Source organism: Spea bombifrons, chromosome 3 (assembly GCF_027358695.1).
Source record: "Spea bombifrons isolate aSpeBom1 chromosome 3, aSpeBom1.2.pri, whole genome shotgun sequence".
Taxonomy (NCBI): Eukaryota; Metazoa; Chordata; class Amphibia; order Anura; family Pelobatidae; genus Spea; species Spea bombifrons.
Window position 1 is genome coordinate 10882501 of NC_071089.1, and position 16362 is coordinate 10898862.

The 16362-nt window shown below is 36.5% G+C and overlaps 1 protein-coding gene and 1 long non-coding RNA gene across 2 annotated transcripts in view; both read left to right on the forward strand.

Moving 5' to 3' along the window:
• Positions 1–16104, forward strand: part of PKDCC (protein kinase domain containing, cytoplasmic) — a 24017-nt gene extending 7913 nt beyond the window's left edge. Inside the window, exons 2-7 of the mRNA XM_053458921.1 lie at positions 4497–4619; positions 4837–5108; positions 7254–7333; positions 7816–7923; positions 14730–14903; positions 15760–16104. Coding sequence (XP_053314896.1) covers positions 4497–4619; positions 4837–5108; positions 7254–7333; positions 7816–7923; positions 14730–14903; positions 15760–15845 — 843 coding nt within the window. The 3' untranslated portion in view covers positions 15846–16104. The remainder of the gene's footprint in view (positions 1–4496; positions 4620–4836; positions 5109–7253; positions 7334–7815; positions 7924–14729; positions 14904–15759) is intronic.
• On the forward strand, positions 12711–13615 carry LOC128482930 (uncharacterized). The gene is made up of 2 exons (XR_008351027.1): positions 12711–12946; positions 13093–13615. It is a non-coding gene; the product is annotated as an uncharacterized LOC128482930 (long non-coding RNA).
• Positions 16105–16362: the final 258 nt, after the last annotated feature.

Consider the following 16362-nt stretch of genomic DNA (forward strand, 5'->3'; position numbering starts at 1 on the left):
TCTCAAGCCATAAAGGGGTTAAGGAAAATGAAGTAATGCAATCAGCCGAGCCAGTCTAATATGATCAGTTCCTTATTTACTGTAATCATATTTGGCGTTTGGTTCATGCTTCTTCTTCTGAGTGCTGCTAATTCTATAATTTCAGTCTTTAAAGGGATTGCTTTTTATTCTGCCTTTAAATCGTATAATGAGAAATAACATCAATTTGTATATTTTAAGTGCTCTTAACCACCGAGGTGCCTTAAGGGCAGACAACACGGGTGCATGTGGGAAAGCGGTTAACCCTTTGTGTCTCGAGGTTATGTAGAGGCTACTGTGCTTAAAGTGATACTACATTTTATACTTTTTGTTTTTTTTTTATATATTTTTTTTTTGTGGCTAGTACTGCACAATCTAATGTGTAATAGTACTCACTTTTTTTCTTTTTGAACTTTTTATCTTGGGACGCTTAGAGAGGGGATGTGGGTGTTGTACACAATAACATGACCTCTATGTAAAGCTTTCCTGGAAGTATAATCCTAACTTAAACATGAATTTTATACATGAGCGAGCTTATTCCCAAGATTTGTTTCCCTAAGGCCAAGTTGTTATGTGATGCACTACTTGTTATGTCCTGTTTACTCATTGTACGGCGCTACGGAGTAGGATGGTGCTATATAAATACCGTAATGTTCTTCTCAGTGGTAGGCCTTAGTGATATGTAACACTCGTTAAAATAAAAGTGACTAGAGAGTCATCTTTGATTACGTCAAATGGAGGACAGATACAAATAGGGAGGGAGGAACAGGCCAAGCTATTAATAAGTAGGAATTAGCGCGCGGAGGAGTGAAGTCTGTAGACGGTAACTTCGAGCGCATGTGAACTGTCACAATGTAACAGATAAGTGAGAATGCCCGAACAGATAAGCATAGATAGATAATTTAACCTGTATTAATAAATCCTGCAAATTCTGATAAAAGAACAGCTTTTTAAGGTTTTTCTGTCAAATTACAATATTGATTTAACACTTAAGACACTTAGGGTTAATTTACATTTTTTAATATCAGAAGATGTTATGACCTTCATCAACTAAACACAAAAATGTAACATACATAATTAATCACTCTATAGCGATTAAAAGCACGATCCACCACTTTTTTTTTAAATGCCATAGTTTTTTGTATTTTTAAAAAAAAAAAAAAATTTTTATGTACACTGGAAAAATTTAAATAAGTCTACACGTTGTATCCGATTTCTATTTTAGGGTTTCACATATTGCCTTGTTGATTACTGATTTCAGGAATATATAATAGCTCTTTTTTTTTTATTTGCTAGTTTTCAAAAATGGAATCAAAAAAGATTTCTATAACTTGCTAAAAATGTTACTTTGCAAAATTAATCTGTTTAAATATTTAATTACTTTGTGGTTTAGAAATCCTGAACAATGGATGGCATTAAAAAGTTTGTTATATTAATGCAAAAATATATGAATTTTTTGGAAAACTATGGTTAGAAATAAATTTATGCTAAAATAACAATTTCTCACAACTACATATTTACACATTAACAAACTTAAATGTTTTATTAAAAAAAACCCTAAAATAAATAATTTTAAGATGTTATTAATCAGAGATCAGCTTTGCTTCTTCGTTGTTTAGATTATAGAAATGTGTAATTTTATATAATTATTTACCTTATACGTGTTCTATAAAAATGCAGAAAAAAATCTACTTGTCCTATGATATATGTATTATAGATTTTGATATACCAGATTTCAGAATATTATTCTGGGTATCTGCTACTTTCTTGTATTTGTTAAAGTTATTGCTTCGATTATATTTCAACTGTGAAATTTCGGGACTCACAATAGTAGATTTGGTATTGAAGTTTCACGAGACCGCCATACCTTATTGGCATGTTTGTTTCAATTTCTGGATGTAGTTTCATCCCTCGGTACGCAATTAGCTTCTGATTAGCCCCTGATGAGGTCAGTATTTAGTGTCTGTCCTTGTGGTTTTTGAATTAGCCTTTGCTCTGAAATGCGTTAAAACATATGTTTTTTATATGGGAAGACCAATAGGGTGTTTTTTGCTACCCAGTTTAAAATACACTCATCTTTTTTTTTCATGTCTTAATGACATATTGCTTAGCGACATACTTTAGGTAAATATCCCTCTTAAAAATATGTTAAAATATCAAACTCTATAATATTTATTTGCTCCGTGGGTGATTAGTCAATCAAAGGGTCAATTGATATTGGTAACTGGATTTATTCGGAACTTCTTGCTGAACCCAACATCAAGTAGAGATATTTTTAGGTGATATGTGGTGCTTTTATCGGAGTTGTAGTGTGAATAGGTAATAAACTATACTGTTGTGTTTCTGGTCAACGGTCCAAGAGTCGCATGGAATATTATTCTACATGGATGTGTCAAGAATAAAAGGTTTTGTGGTTAATTGCTTATATTTTTTTTTCTGTGTTGCTTTGTAGTGAAAGGGTCATAAACGTAAAAAGCACCAAGGAACATTCTAGATGTAGCATTATGAACAGGAACATTGGTTTCCATAATGGCCGCCCAAAGTTGGGGATCTCAGACTGTTCATTTGATTTGTTAGTAAGTGGATGTGAACAGGATGTGGTATAAACATTAATATGTAAACATGTCTTCTTCTTTTTTTTAAACTAAACATAGTTTACCTTTTTGTATTTTTACCAATCTAAACCATCACGGTTACCACCACTTCATCTATTCTAGCCATCACTGAGCTATGTAAATATGACAGTCTCAACTTGGCAAATCCTTTTGTGACCCTCCATTAGTGGCCGTCTGAGCGCAATAAGGCAGCATGCAGTTTGCAAATACTTACACGATGACAGGTTAATAATGTCTTTTATTTTGTGTTTTTGTTCTGGAGTCTTGTATAGAGACCGACCTCTGCTTTCCATTGTCTGGAAGAAGCGCAGCTGTTACTTTAACGTGTGGTTATATGGAATGTCGAAGGGACACGGAGTGGCCGGTAACCCAACGTGTAGACTTACGGGGGAAAAAAGTTGTTACATGGAATAACAAAGCAAATAAGTAATGTTCTATTATCTGTTGCTGACAGGGAAGGTAACCATTGGAATCTAGGTTTACACACAGCTTGTGGGAGTATTACTCAGTCGTGCGTTGAAATCAGGGTTCACAAACAAACCGTTGTGTAGTCCACAGAAAGACGGCTCGCTCTTGGTTGGATGGGAGCTGCTACAAGCCGGTTATCTAAATATTCTATCGCTGGGTTTATAGTTAATAAGAGACCTGTTGAGAAGCAGCAAGAGCTTGTAAAAGATATAGCTTGCATGAGACTTGGGAATAGTCTTGGGGGAAACAGGAGTTGGTAGCTAACCTGTAGCTATGTTTATGGGGGAAAACATATGTTTCTACTTGTATGCATGTTATATGTTGTGACTGTATGTATTGGTGCTTTTTTGAGGTTGCCCTGGACACGATGCTGTAGCCGTATTAAATCCTACATTGAACTGTAGATGCTGTGCTCTGATTCAAACATTGCTAGGGCTGTTGCCCCCACATAGATGCTAAATTCTTTTATCAGGCTAGTTTTTGTTTTAGTATGGTAATATTTGGAGATAACCACAGATATTATATTATTATGGGAAGGAATAATGTGTAACGACATACTAGGTGGTCCATAGGCCCTCCAGAGTGAAGGAGAGAAGAGACGTGAGCAGCGGTTGATAAGAAAGGCAGAAGGTAGGGAAATGGGTAGATAGGCATTGGCTGAGGCAACTGTTTCATTGTGTAAAAGTCTTCCCTCGGTTCTTGTTGAACTATATCTTAAATTCAGCACTGTCCTTCCTTTGGGCCGGATTCATAGTCCCTCGGCAGTCAGAATGCCACACGATGGAAGCATCATTGTGGGGAAATGTTCTCTTCTGCCCGTATTCACACCGGCTGCTTGAGAACCTTCCTTGTATTATCTCCTACCGCATGCCTTATGGGGTGGTTATGGCTTGAGATAAGGAATGCTTAATTGAGGACTTTGTTCTCATTTACTTCTAATGAGCTTGGCCCTCTGTTTATTAAGGACTGGCTCAAAACCCGCAACATGATTGCTCTCTTCACAGTTTGAAATCCTAGTAAAACTGGAAAGAGATTTATGGCTGTCCGGGAAGCATTGTGTTGTAGCTGCATAGTCCCATTCACTTGTCAACAACTAAGAATTTGCGATGTTATGCTAATATGCCACTGTGGAACTGAGCTAAAGATATGCAAGGCCTACTTTAATAGACTGATATATCTGTCCTCATCTTTTAATGGTGAAATGTATTGCATTAACTCTACGTGCCCAGTCTATCCCCTTATTTCTTTATCAATAACACAACCTTATCCATATCCGAAAAGGCAACAAGCCCATTAGCCAATCAGTGCAGGTCAGGTGCATGTTTGTAAATATTAATCTGCATTTTGTCCCGAGTATAGTGAATAGTGCCTTGATCTCTGTTATTTTATTTTCAGCTGTATGGCTACTGCTATCAAGACAATAATGACATCAAAGATACGCTGACGACCATCACTGAACTAGGCTCGCCGCTGGAGATGATTCAGCTCTTGCAGTCCTCTTGGGAGGACAGATTTCGAGTAAGTTAAATATTTGTTTAAGAAATACTTCAGTAAAATATCGGAACTTCTATTATTGCTAAAATTTCAATATCTTTCCTCATTCGGTTCTAATGTCTGTGCATGCAGGGATGTTATTGAGCACAACACAACAATGTTTTTACAGAATACAGTAACCCAATGAAGTGTAAATCAGTAAGCAGTTTATTTGTACTCATTAGATTTATTTTCGTTTCAGATATGTCTCAGTTTAGTCCGACTTCTGCATTACTTGGCCCGTTCTCCCCTTGGCTCCGTAACGCTACTGGATTTCCGACCGCGGCAGTTTGTTATTGTGGACGGGGAATTGAAAGTTACCGATTTAGACGATGCAAGCATTGAAGAAACTTCGTGTTCCAGCAACTCTGACTGTTTCATGGAGTTCCCAGCAAGAAATTTTACGCTCCCGTGTTCTGTAGATGGAAAGTGTCAGAAGATGAACGAGAAGAGGAATCTTTATAATGCATACAGGTAAAGGAGTGGGTCCTAATCCGTAGAATAATATTGCTATAACCCCATCCATTCATTAATGTACAGGTCTAACGTTTTTATTATATTTTTAATGTCTCTTTATTTACTGTCTCTTTAAAACCAGTGTAAAATGGCACTTGTTTTTTGTGCTCTTTACATGACATCTAATGAACTTTCCTTTTTTCTTTTCTATTAAGCTCTCTTTTTTTTTTTTCTTTATTCAAAATCCCCTTTGAACTAACAGAAGCTTTTCTCGTTGCCCTGAATCAGCTTTTCTCCAAAGCACACAACTAAACTGTTGTAGCTAAGAATATCCTCTATCGTTTTCAGCAGACAGTAAACGTGTGATGATTTATGACAGGTCACATTAAGCCGGGTTTGATGATTTCAACAAAGTAAAAAGGCCGTGCTGGAAACGAGCGTCGGCAAAAGGGCTTCTTGTGCTAGCTCTGTATTCAGCTCAATCCAACCGCTAGTAAATAGATTATAAGGGAACTCGGCTGGTTATCGCAAATCAAAACCGGGCAACAAGAAAGAACATAAATAAATAAAATATATATTTGTGTTCAGATTATTAACTCTTATTAACGCTGGGGCCTCTAGTTTAAAGAGGGAATAATTGATATTTTTCCAGTCTTTATAAATAAGTGACTATATTATTTTGTATCCACTTAATGTCTTATTACTGCTGCAGTCTAGCATCATAAATAATCATTTACTCATTTGCAGCCAACAATTTATACAGCCTTTTACATGGCGTATAAAAGCTCTTCTGTGCTGCTTGCTACATTTTGGAGAGCTGGAGGTCCGGCTATCCCCTGGGGGGCTAAGCACAAGAAGAGATGATTGTATGGGTCAGGTCCAGACTGGCCATCTGGCACACTGGGCGAGTTTACTGGAGCGGCATTGGTCTTTCAGCGTACGGCCGCTGGTTGGGTGCATGTGGTTGGGGGTACATGCAAGCAGTGGCGCCTACACCTCTGGCCTTAAAGCACCAGAGTTGATTTTCATCTCCTGTCCAGCCCCAATAGGATACATATAACACCAGGGCCGAACCAGGGATTAAAATTGTGCATGGTACGCTCTTACATGTATGTAACTATCTGCAACTGCACACTATAGAATGGGATCTGTTGCATGAGCACCACTGGGCACTGGCACACCGGGCATTTACCAGGTTTCCCTGATGGCTTGCTTAATGCCCTAGGTAGGGTGACTTGGTGGGCCTTTTGAAGGTGCTAATATGTTATCTGGTGGTAATTACTTATGTAACTATTTACTACCATTTACTGTCGTGTGGTAATTCCAGGACAGACTCATTTAAACAAAACTTTATAAGTGGTGTGACTAATGGACTCCAGTTATGTCAACGTAGTCCATCTCTATGGTTTCTCTACGATCCTCTCTATGGTAACAGACAACAAGATCTCACCATTTTGCAAAATAGCTCAGCACAAAACTATTTTTATCTGCTAAAGGATAACTTTGAGAATCAATGGAAGAAGGCAAGCAAATAAACCTTTAAAAAAAAAAACAGATTATTATTTCTTGAAAATCAAAGTATTCTGACCATTTTTGGAATTTTCATGTCCAAAAACAAACAACTAAATAACTTAACAACAATTACTTTGTCTTTTCCTGGGGAAACTCAGCACCTGAAACATACATATAACAAAGTTAAGCGTTTCCAAGTTATTTCTGTCCTTATTCCCAAATGTTCCAATTTTAAGATCCTAAAATGCTTGTGGGGCACACCCATACAATCCCACCATGGCTGAAAGAAAATGTAATACATTTTTTTTTTATCAGAGTGCCAGACATCCCTACAAATAGCCACAACCCACAGGCTTCACAGCAAGCTGCAGTGTTAACGGTGTATTTACAGGTGATTACAAGGGAGCCTTGTATCTAAAGTTCCCTTTAAGTACGCCGGATCTTCAGTATGGTGTCGGTTATTTTTTTTGATTCAGAAGTATGGTTATATTTCCTGAATAGCAGAAGAGTTATTGCCTATTAGAATTTTATATTAAATAGTCTACTTATATTTACAAGGTACTTACAAAGGGGAAAAAGTGCTTTAAAAAAAATAAAAAAAATAATAATATATATATTGATTACCTTTTTTTGTTTGTTTTTCCCCCGTAGATTTTTTTTCACTTATCTCCTGCCACATAGCGCACCTTCGTCTCTTAGACCACTACTGGACTCAATAGTCAATGCAACAGGTAATAATATATTGAACTTTTCGCTAGTTTGCAATATGACATAAAATAATAACTTAAATGAGTGCTTCTTCAAGCTGCATTGGAGTTGAAAGACCGAAGTAAAACCGAATACGATGCCTCTAGCAAATAAGTCAAATTTACAAGGGCATCATATATGATTTAAAAAATAAAGGGAACAAATAATTGTGACGTTAAAAGCGGAACTTCGATACCGTCTTCTGCTTCTCTGTAGAATCAGCAAAGTGGCCGATAGATAATTGAATTTGGTTGGTTCTAGTTACAACTGAACAAGGGATGAAAATCTTAGATTGTTATTGGTTTGTAAACACTTTAAGGACATTTTCATTTTTTTTTTAAAGATTTTTATTTTGAGTGAAGTAATGGATAAATGTTAAAAATATATATATATATTTAATTTTTCGTGTGTATTTTTAGAAAAATTAGTTGGTTTTTTTTTACTAGTATATATTTTTACAATCCAGGTGAACTGCGTTGGGGAATAGACGAAACATTATCTCAGTTTGAAAAAGTACTTTACATGTACAGGAATGGACTGTATCTCTCAAATATTACATATACGCCAAAGGCTGGTAAGTTCCATTTTGAGCTATTTTATTTTTGGGTTTTGCCAAGAGTCATTGGATCACAACTATGTTTTTGAACACAAAAAAAAAATGTAACCCTTGATGATATTGTAAAAAAATATATTTTTTGATAGAACAACCTAAAAAGCTGAATAATAAGTCAATTTAATGTTGCATAATGCTGTATGTTAATATGTATTCATAATAATCTAACAAATGCATCTAATATCATGTAATATTTAACTTTTTAGTGGAATATTCAATCAGCAGATTTCCCCAAATAGCAAAATAAAGAATTAAAATATTTTATTCCTGTTTCACGGACAGCATTTTAATGGCAAATTTAAGCTTTGTACTATGTGTTATGCTATAGCTATTTTAGGGGAACACTAAATCTGTTCTTCCCTTCATCCAGTGTTTCAGTTGCTTAATAAATTGCATGATATTGTAGAGAAAAGGCTGCTAGAAGCTGAACGTATAGAATAGGTGCCCCCCCCTTTTTTTTTGCATGTTACCCACTGGTTTTCATTGTAAAAAAAAAAAGTGATTTCTTTGAACATCAAGTGTGAAAAGTGATATTAACAATTACCATGAAAGTCCGGTGAAACTGCACTTCAAGCTCAGTGTTCTCATAAAACAAGGTTTAACAAGGTGAACTGTGATCGGGTTACAAAAAAATGCGGGTCTTAAGCTTTAAAAATGTTTGAGTTGTAAAACATTTATAGTGCTTTAAATTCTAATGTTCTTCCAACTTGTTTAAGCAACCCTGGCTCACTGTAAAAAAAAAAAAATAAAAAAAAAAAACAACCCCAAAAAAACTTTTAAAGCGATTCCTGCGTAACGCCAAAAAAATGCCTATTGGCAACCAATGTAAACATTATCCGTAACCACTCTTTATATAAATGCCAGATTAAAAGAAATAAAAGTACCAGATTTTTCGACGTGTTTAGTAAACATGCACATTATTTTCCTCAGTATGCATACAATATATCCTATAAGTGATATCGAGGATCGTCTGTACGATTGGTTACCGTGCACAGTAACCATAGCAACACTGCACAAACTGAAAGCCATTCCGCGTGTAAATTAATTACCGTAGTGGTCATATCTCTAAGCGTAGGGCATGCTATCAAAATACCAGCCCGAACCAGGCACACGGAGTTAAACTGACACATAATAAGACATTAAGGCAGAATTAAGGTTTTCACACAGCAGCTAAGCCGTCAACTTCCGAATCTTTGAAATTTAACTTGCAGGGCTAGATTTACAGAGTGCTTCAAGAAATTCAGGGACCCCTGCAGCTACTATTACCCTCCTTTTTGTATATTTTGTAGTGATTTGGTGTTTCAGGCCTTGGTGTTAACGTTGGAGGCTGCAGGGTATCTGTGTCCTCAATAGATCCCAATATACTGCGCTCTATCGCTCTCTAAATCTAGAAAAGTCTGGGTGATCTTATCTAGCTTCCTACAGAATAAGCCAGAAACATTGTTTCCGTGACATTGACCTACACTACCGCTCAAAAGTTTGGGGTCACTTAGCTGTGTTCGTGGCAAGAAAGGACATTTCTAGCTGTAACGTAATTGCAAAGGGGTTTTCTAACGATCAATTAGCCTTTTAATTGCGAATACAACGTGCCATTGGAACACAGGAGTGATAAAGGGCCTCTGTACGCCTATGAAGAGATTCCATTAAAAATCAGCCGTTTCCAGCTACAATAGTCATTTACAACATTAACCCCGTCTGCGCTGTATTTCTGATCCGTTATTTTAATGAATAAAATTTGCGTTTTCTTTGAAAAAAAAGGACATTTCCAAGTGACCCCAAACTTTTGAACAGTAGCATACTGTAAACAAATAATTACGAGCAGGGGCAAGCCACAGGTTCATATATTCGAAATCCTTAGGGTCAACTCATTTGGAAAGTCTTCACGTATCGTAATGGAATTTTTTAGTTCTACTTTACCACTTTCTAATGCTCTTTTTCTAGATAAGACCCACAACGTGACACAAGAAATTCTCTAGTTTTCTCAAAATCAAGAGCAGTAAATTGCTTTTATTGTGGTGTTCCTGTTGGGTTCATTGAACCTGAGTACACTTGCTGTTGATCACTTGATAAGGGCATTGGGCAAGCGTCCAACTGGTAGCTAAAGTTAGTAGTAAAATACAGTCGGGTTTGTTGGGGCTGAAACGAGCAGTAATTAAGGCTGATTAAAATCATGTTTAAGACAATTCTAACAATTTTAAACAATGAAAATCTGGTCACAAGGTTCCTTTGGTCAAGAGACAAATGCTCATTAAAGAAAATAACACGTTTAAAGGTCTCAGGAAGAAACTCTGCTTTAAAACAGATATTGGGACTGTCCATACCAGGTTCCAACTACTTAAATATATTGATAAAGATTGTACAGCAATGCAGAATTTGTTGGTGCTACGTAAATTAATATATATTTATATCTTTTTTTTTATTTTATGGATTTATTTAGTGTATAGACTAGAATACAATGTCCCATCACTAGTCCAACAATGTTTCTTACCAGACCACCACATTTGTATTTCATACGAACGAACGAACCGTGATTACAGTTTTTTATGGTTCTAAGTTATTTTGCCCTTGTTAAAAATGATAAATAGGTTTATTGATGCAGTGAAGCTGGAGGTCGGTGTACTCTCGATATCAGATCCACGCCTGTTTTATCTTGTTCCGTCACTTTCCAGGGTGGCTTGCATAAGTTTCAGGTTAATGGTTATCTAGTTTCATGTAATGTTTAGTATTTCTGGCTGGGGCTTAAGGCATATACCTGCAAAACAATGAACAGATTCTGCCACATTTTATTATTTTTATTATTTTTATTATTATTATTATAGCGTGATAGTATTCTTTGATCCCTCAACCCCTACCTTCCGGCTTGTTTTGCAAGCGAAGTGCGAATGGCTTGCTTAAACTCTGATATTTCCATGTATTTAAACACCCAAGTGTACATCTTATCTAGTATTCTTCTCCAAAAATGCATCTTTCCCTAATTATTAATTTGCTGATCTGATTGATACCACTCAATTGAAATGTTGCTAATAATAACATGAATTTCATAAATGTTAATTTTCCATTTAAAGTGAAATTATTTTTACAAGTCTAAGTTCTGTGTTTCCTTTAGAGTAATTGAATGGTAATTTAATGGCTGAAATAGATTTCAAACTTTTCTTAGATTACTGTAACTTTAAAAGTGTGTAACATAATATTCAAAAAGGTTCAAAAAATATTTTTGTTGAGCCCCACTTGATGATGTGTGTTAGGTTCTAATTTATGGCTGGATTTCTTGTATTAGTCAAGTATTTATTTGTTTTAAACATCATTAGTCTGGAAATTGACCAGAACTTTGACCTTTTGATGATGTGATTTACTGCTGAGAGACTTCAAATTCCATTGACTTCATTTAGGATTCCTGACTCCGGCAACCCCCCCCCCTCCTGCTTCTCCAGATATGCCCCACATCTCACCCAAGAAATGCATTCACTTTGAATGTTGGGTAGGCAACCGCTTCTATTTTGGTGTAAATTGTGATATAATAATAAGCCAGGTGATCTAGACAAGTGGTGGCATTCTGGGCCTCAAAGGCTACAAGCAGGCTGGGTTTGTTGGATACCCCGCAGGATACCCCTGTTCTACGCGAAAGATCCAGTCAATGGTTACCAAACCAGTTTCCTAGAAGTCAAGCCCCCCGTGCACCCCGTCACTTACAAGGAGGGCTTATTTCTTCTCCTAAACTCTGGTCGACTGGTGGAGACCACAACCCCTCGCATGTATACATGCAACAAATCAGAAATACTTGGGTAAATTGTGCAATAATGTAAACTGTGAAAAAAGTTTAGCATTATTTAAGGAAAAGCCATTTAAAAAAATGTATTTTAATATAAAATCCCCTTCTACGTCTCTGTGTTTGGATAAAGAAACATTATACAAAGTCGCTGAACTCTCAACAGGTTTGGGCAGCATGGAAAGTGTCCCAATGCCAGACCTATTAAACTTGGTCCTTGTTTAAAAATCAGACATGGCTCTTTAAGAAGCCTTTTAAGTTTTTTTAATACATTGTTTTAACTTATTTTGCAAGTATATCAAAACTTGCTATTTATTTACCCCATAACTCGAGTTGTCTTGGCTGTTTATTGACAGATACAAAGCAGCCAAGTGGGAAGATATGAATGACGTGGACTTTGTGTTTTGAGAACAATGGTGCTAATAACATTTCTGAACTATTGAAACACAATAAAATAATAATAATAAAAAACTTTAACTACAGTAAAAAAAAAAAAAAAAAAAATCTACGGGTAAGACCTTGCAGCAAATGCAGCTGAATAGATGAATATCTGCTTGTGATCTATATACATATATATACAGCGGACTTTTGTTTTCAATTTGCATCAAACAATTACACGGAATTTGGAAGCACTCAAAAACTTTCCTTGAGGGCAAAATTAGAAGGTAAATATTATTCTAATCTTCAAGACATAGCTTTACTTGTAAAACAAAACAAGCAAAAAACAGGCAACCAAAAGAAAAACCGTCTGGAAATCACTATGCCAAAAATAGACTAGCTTTTAAAGTAAACTGTAACACGGAACCATGCGAAAATATTTCAATATTTAGATTGTATATTGCTGTACGGTCTGGTAGGAGGAAGCAGACAGTTTTTCAGTAGCTTCTGAGATTATTATTTTTTTTTCTACTTAATTGTGACTTATCCGCTCTGTAACGAGTGGAAGGACCTCATAGATTTCACATAGGAGCAGATAGCTTCAGATTAGGAAGTAAGAGGGCTCTAGACAAGGTGTCTATGTAAGCCCCCATTTCTAAAGCCCCTCTCCCGCAGCTTTTAGGGGTTGGGGTGGCCTTATGTCTTCTCTAGTGAAGGTAGTAGAGGTGCAGTTCTTTATCTAAAATAAATGGACGGCTCATGATTTTTCTGATCTTCGTAAACAAGTCATAGATTGAAATAAACAGGTCTGTGAGGACCATAAATATGAGCAGGCCCTAGGTCAGGGGCGTCCAACCTGCGGCCCTCCAGCTGCTGCAGGACTACATCTCCCATCCTCCTCAGCCAGCCCCTTAGCTGAAAGAGCATTATGGGAGATGTAGTCCTGCAGCAGCCGGAGGGCCGCAGGTTGGACGTCCCTGCCCTAGGTAATTGCCTATTGTTCATATGGCGAAGGACAGTCCCTCATTGGGACCCAAATCTTTCTTTCTCATGATGTCTGTGAATATACTGCATCATTCTGCCCAATGCCTTGCTTATATAAATAGTAGCCACGTCTCTCTTACTACATGCCCTCAACACAAGGTTTTTCTGGCCATTCCAAGGGTTGGAAGGTATGAGTTGTGTTTATGAAGAGAAAACATAGTGTAAATTTCCACCAGTCGGCAGGAGCATCCGATTGGTTTCTATGGTGACTGCTCCACATTCTTTCCCAAATGTATTTTTTTGAAAAATGTCTTTATTAAAGAAATGCCCATTCACGACTTATTGCGTCATCGCCATGTGTCTTACATCTCCCGTACAGCACACAATCAGAAATATGAAGCTGCGGGATTATTACATCTAAATGGCATGTTTATGAATGAACCAAGTTGTAATATTTAAAAAAAAAAGTGATTAATTCACCGATGGCTTCGGTAATAAAGAAGGCTCAGTGAAGCTTAGGAGAAATGTAGAACGAGAACAAGAGGGTGGCTTTTAAAAGCCAAGGGAGACTGAAAGGCAGCCAAACCAGCTTGGTAATGTATTAGTCAATACATAGAGGCAACGTGATAAAATAAAGTGACATATTCCTTGTATTCTTTCCCGTGAGCCATTAAAACGAGCAAACATATGAGGCAACCAAAGAAAAATTAGCTTAGTAAAAAAGGGAAAAAAATCCAATTTTTTTTTTTTTTTTTTTTTTAGAAAATCGACATAAAATCCAGTGTTTTATAGACAATAAATGCATGATTCTCGTGTTCCTTTTATTCATCCGTTTCCTTTATCATGTGTTGTAATGTCTGTGGTAGTGCAAACACATTGAAGCAATATTTGACCGTGAGCTGTATTAGTTGGCATTAGGATATCTGGTGCAAATGTCACCACTCGGGCTAATTTGCAGCATATGTTAATTTATTATGCGTGTCTGAGGAATTTACGTCTCCGATGCAGAGCTTTGGTCAGTAGCCAATTCTCAAGACCTGTTGAAAAGGAAGGACGTATCCAGTTCTGTTGACATTAGGCAGAATATCCTGCTTATTTTGCAGCAATGTCCTGTATTATTGGTAAATGGTTCATAGGATAAAAATGACCAGGAAGGACTAAAGGGATCTCGATGTGTACGGCTTGGAGGAAAGAAGAGAAAGAGGGGATGTGATAGAAACATTTAAATACATCAAAGGGATTTAACTCGGCACATAAGATAAGTCTATTTGAACGGAGGAGAAGTGTTAGAAGAAGAAGAGGCCGCAGTTTAAAACTAGAGGGTCAGAGTCTCAGATGTAATGTAAGGCAGTTTTACTTAACTCAGAGGTTGATAGATAAGTGGAACAGCATCCCAGCGGAAGTGGCAGAGTCTAGTACAATGAGGGAACTTAAGGATGCATAGGGTAGGCATATGGCTTCTGAATCGAAGACCAAGGACTGATGAAGGTTTGAGTCAGCAGAAATGGTAGACTGGATGGGCTGAATGGTTCTTATCTGCCGTCAAACTCTGTGTTTCTGCCAAATGTACATGTTAAAAGGTTTAAATAATGAATTTCCCCATGCTTCTATATCTAACGGTGCCGACTATCTGTTTCAGAATACAAAGAAGTAGCAGAAGCTGCTATCAATGAAGAAGATTATAAGTGCTGGCCGTCCTATCATCACAGTGGATGCCTCCTGTCTGTGTTTAATATGAACGAAGCTATAGAGATTTGTGATAGTCATTCGCAGTGTCAAGCCTTCGTTTGGACTAATCAGACAACGTGGACAGGTAATAAATGCTAATGCAACAAATCACACGGAATCAGTGCTGTGGATACATATTACGCAAGCGATTGGAAAGCAATTCTCCCATAAATTGCAATGAGAATAATTATACCCGTGTTTATACACATGGAAGAATTTTTTAAATTATTTTTATGGGAAATTGTATTTATTTGTGTTCGTTGTAATTATTCAGATTATTTTTTTTATTTATTTGCAAAATATATTTATGTGACACAGTGTCTTTTTTTTAATATATGTAGACTTAAAGGTTATAGGTGATATAATGTATCTGGGCATCATTAAAATAAAAGCGGTTGTAGAAGAAAGAAAAACTCGTAAAACATCTGTAGGAAAGATGGTGTGCATTCCTTTATGGTTCTGCATAAGTCGCCCAGCTGGAAGCTGCATGGAATTCAGTGTTTGGAGAAGGTGGCCATTCCAACAGCCATTATATCAGGCAGAAGTATCTCGGGAAGAAAATCCTACAACGCGATAGTGAAAGATAGGCTGAAATAAACGTGGGAGTGTGGAAAGATTGATTGTGAAACTGAAACTACGGGGATTGCTTGGTCTGCCCTTATTAGTATTATTGCCTGCCTAAAGTTTGGTCATAAAGAATAGTTTTTAAAGATGTACCATTAAAGGGTATCAGGCACTTCGGAGTTAAAACCATGAATTATGTACTAAAAATATCGATTACAGGTTATATTATTTTTGTTGAATAATTTAATTTATTCACATATATCTACCCTTCGCAGCTATTAAATAAGGAAATATGTCTTGCCTTTGGATATGTTACTGTCGGCGTTCTATTTATTGAGTCCCCTTCCTTAAATATACATATTTTGTTTTCACTACAGGTCGACAGCTTGTTTTCTTCAAAGCCGGATCAAGAAACGTTGTGTTTGATCACAACAAGATAACGTACGTGAAGGTGACTGGATGACAGAGACATTAATTTGCAAGATCCATTTGCGTTGTTGAATTATTTTATTTGGGATGGAAGATGCACTAATACTCGTTCTAATTTAAAATTTGTGCTTTAAGAGAATCGGCCAGGATGGACGTGCAATAAATCAGCAAGAATGTGATAATTAAAAAAAAAAAAAAGGCAAAAAAAGTAAAAGTGACACACTGTTGGAGAAGAATATATGGTAATTGAAACATATATTGAGTTCCCTCAGCATTGAGGATGATATTAACAATATAACAAAGCAAAACCAAAAAAAAATGTGGTGGACATACCACTGGAATGGGAATTTCAGCCCAATGACACATTATTATAGTGTTTTATTTCTTACAGGGATTACCAAACTATCAGTTGTTCTGTTATATACAGTATAATAGTCTAACCTACGCAGCACACTATTTAATTATTTTCTCGCTCACACCTGCTTATTTGGTGTAGGCCTTCGGAAGGTTAACGTAACCCTACGTAAACCTACAGTCTGCTTTAAGAACTC